The 3,384-nt window shown below is 39.5% G+C and overlaps 1 protein-coding gene across 2 annotated transcripts; it reads left to right on the top strand.

Moving 5' to 3' along the window:
* Positions 1 to 3,384, top strand: LOC122288824 (putative ribosomal large subunit pseudouridine synthase SVR1, chloroplastic). Of its 2 annotated transcripts, XM_043095616.1 has the most exons (10): positions 7 to 658; positions 780 to 859; positions 1,117 to 1,217; positions 1,326 to 1,398; positions 1,568 to 1,661; positions 1,781 to 1,829; positions 1,956 to 2,106; positions 2,261 to 2,317; positions 2,666 to 2,721; positions 2,838 to 3,384. In XM_043095616.1, exons 1-10 carry the CDS (start codon positions 115 to 117, stop codon positions 2,896 to 2,898), a joined length of 1,266 nt encoding a protein of 421 aa, XP_042951550.1. In that variant the 5' UTR covers positions 7 to 114; the 3' UTR covers positions 2,899 to 3,384. The 2 variants fall into 2 exon arrangements, with proteins under 2 accessions (XP_042951557.1, XP_042951550.1); XM_043095623.1 differs by lacking the exon at positions 2,838 to 3,384 and having other exon boundaries at positions 1 to 658; positions 2,666 to 2,725.

The following is a 3,384-nucleotide window of genomic DNA, read 5'->3' as shown; positions in this document are numbered from 1 at the left end:
TTCTCGTCGTTAAAACAAACGACTTGTAGTTTATGTCAACCAAAGAACAACATGTCGTCGAAGCCTCTCATTTGATTATTGCGACACAGTAGAAAATGCAACCCCTCGAATCCGATGATGTCCAAAACCCCTATCTTTCAGAAAATGGCAACAGCAATGGCCTCATTCTCCACCCTACACCATCTCTCGTTCTCGCTCTTCTCCAACCCCTCTCTCTCCCTCAGACCCTTCCGTTCATTTCCTCGCATCATAAACTGTTCACGCTCCTCGCCCTCCCCTTCCTCTTCTTCTTCTTCTTCTTCCCCTTCCACATCTTCTATACAATTCAACATCTCCTTCGCGCCCCCTAAACCCAAGCCCAAGCCCCCCGTGTCTGACCAGCTTTTGGACCCCGACGACCTCTCCAGCGATCAGCTGATCATTCCGTGGATTGTCCGCGGTGAGGATGGAAAACTCAAGCTCCAGATGCACCCTCCCGCCCGTCTTCTCCACGCCATGGCCAATGCCGAGACCGAAAAGAAGAAGAATAAGAAGAAGGATAAGATCCCTGATAAAGTTAGCCCGGAGCCGAAGTATTCCAAGGCCGCCAGAAGGTTCTTTAACGAGAATTTCAAAAAGCCTGAGCAGCGCCTCAGCAAGGTTCTCGCCGCTACGGGAGGTAATTTGTTCATTAGCCGACCGCTGTTTGATTGTCATCTCAAATGTATACTTTTGCACAAGTTCAAAGATTATCAACAGCTTATTTGTTGCTCTTTTTTTGTACGTGATAATTTCATCAGTGGCGTCGAGGCGGAATAGCGAAGAGCTTATATTTGAAGGAAAGGTTACTGTTAATGGTTCTGTGTGCAAGGCTCCTCAGGTTAGAATAACTTCCTGTTTCATACAACTTCGTGTTTCTAAATGTTATTGAAATTACTGCACCCAGGGTATTTAATAATCTGAATCAGCTGGGACCACGGTTCAGCAATGCAAAGCAGGATCACTAGTTCTAATCTCTCCTTCCTCCTCCTTCAAAAAGTCAACATTTGTGGTTGCTGTTATTGACATGTTGTTCGTTTCAAAATGAGTCATTCCTTTGTATTTTTATTATATTTTGTTGCTCCTGTTCATTTGCAGACGCGAGTCGATCCTGCAAGGGATGTAATTTATGTCAATGGGAACCGCCTTCCTAAGAAGCAGCCTCCAAAGGTGTATTTTGCCCTGAACAAACCAAAAGGGTTTGTAACTGTTGCTGATGCACTATTTGAATGTTTGAGATCATTTTATAGCCTGAGCTCTTTTTGTGATGCGTATATGTTAAATTAATGTTAGTAACATAATGACAGGTACATCTGCTCATCTGGTGATGTAGAGTCTAAATCCGTGTTGTGCCTATTTGACGATTATTTAAAGAGTTGGGTATGGGCTGGCGGCCACTTTATACATAATGTTTTCTGGTTGTTGATTTTGTTTTCAAAGTATGAAATTAAAGAGAAAACAGAACTAATGTGGGCAAGCTAACGGGAGGCTTCATAGTTTGCATTAATATAATTTACAAAATTAATGAAAAAATAGTCCTCATTTGCAGGGTAAAAAGTATCCAGGACTACCCAAACCACGATTATTCACTGTGGGCCGCCTTGATGTTGCCACAACTGGGTTGATTATTGTGACCAATGATGGTATGTAAATTTCTATGCCTGCAACTGCCTTAAAAAGATGTTTTCTTGGGTTTCTCGAAATATATATTGGAATGAGAATGGATTCATCTAAAACCATATCCAATGTTGCTTGTTTTCAGGAGATTGTGCTCAGAGACTTTCACATCCTTCATCTAACTTAACAAAGGAGTAAGTGTTCGTACATGCTAATGTCCTTTATTCATTTTCTGCCGTCTCAGCACTTTGCTGTTGGATGTGAATAATTTAACTTTCTTTCGTGCATATTCTGACGACTTATAACATGACATCTCGCAGATATATTGCAGCAATAGATGGCACTGTCACTAAGAGGCACTTATTTGCGATCAGTGAGGGGACAGTGATTGAGGGTATCCATTGCACTCCAGATTCAGTTGAGTTACTACCGCGACAAACAGATATATCAAGGCCTCGTCTTCGCATCGTGGTACCCGTTATCTATTCCAATTTTTTTAGAACTTTCTTAGATCCATAATCCAAGACAAGTTGCTGCTTTCTTTGTGTTACTCTTGGTCAGTTAGGTTTGCGGCTGTATTTCTTGTAGTAGTGAACTTTCATTTGTTCATCTTGGAAACCTGCAGGTTCATGATGGAAGGAAACATGAAGTTCGAGAGCTTGTGAAAAGTGCTGGACTTGAGGTCAACTTTGGTTTATTTATGAGAACATTTTCCTTTTCCAAAATTGACTTTGGTCTTAATTTTAATGATAATATCAATCTAAATGATATACTTTAAGGTCGCCTCTTTTTTGTTCTTTCAATTGTTTAGCCTAATAGCATAATTCTGTTGGGTTCTTGAGACTATATACATCTTTATAGTATGGTGAAGCGGAGTTGTTCTTTCCTCATATAAATAAAATAGGGCAAAATAAGTTTTTTTAATATATATATATTTTTTTCCTTTCTTTCTTTCTTCGAGATGATAGGGCATTTTTGGTGGTTTGTGTTTCTGTTATTTTACCTTCTTTGCTTATATTTCTTGTTACAGATCCATTCATTAAAGAGGGTAAGAATTGGTGGCTTCAGACTTCCACCAGATCTCGGGTAATTTCTCAAAACGATAACTTCAACTGAATTAGATATGACTTTTTAAATTCTCATATCTATCACAATTTAACTTCCGGTGGTTACTAAGTTAAGCATTGTCTTGGTGTTTTCAGGTTAGGGAAGCACATTGAACTAAAACAAAGCGATCTGAAGTTAATGGGTGGGATAAGTTAAGGAACCTGCTGATTAAGAAAGCTTCAGCTTCAAAGTTTTGCCAGGAAATTCACCAATACCTTGTTGTTATGGGTGGGGGAACCATTGGGTAGTGATTCCAATCCCATGGGAGGACATAATCTGGATAACAGGAGTTGAACTGCATCTTGTGTATGCCACCATTGGTAGCAAATTAGCAATGCAAGTGATCTTTACTGCAGAATTTAAAGATCAATCGTACTGAGAAAGAGAGGTGTGGTTAGATCATCCATATAAATGTGGAAAATGCAGGTTACAACTGCTATCTTTACGTGGACAGTGCGTGCTGATGAGAAGGATGGTTATGCTGAAAGTGTATTGGCTTTTAATTAAAGATCCGAAGCTGTAATGATTTTACCTCAGAAGTCGAAGCATATACAAAAAGGAATATGTTGTTTCCTCCATGTTAGGAATTATGTTGTGTTCTGCCCTTTAAATAAAAAATTAATTTGAAATGATTTTACGTAA

Source organism: Carya illinoinensis, chromosome 1 (assembly GCF_018687715.1).
Source record: "Carya illinoinensis cultivar Pawnee chromosome 1, C.illinoinensisPawnee_v1, whole genome shotgun sequence".
NCBI classification, from domain to species: domain Eukaryota; kingdom Viridiplantae; phylum Streptophyta; class Magnoliopsida; order Fagales; family Juglandaceae; genus Carya; species Carya illinoinensis.
This window is presented reverse-complemented; position numbering and strand designations above follow the sequence as displayed.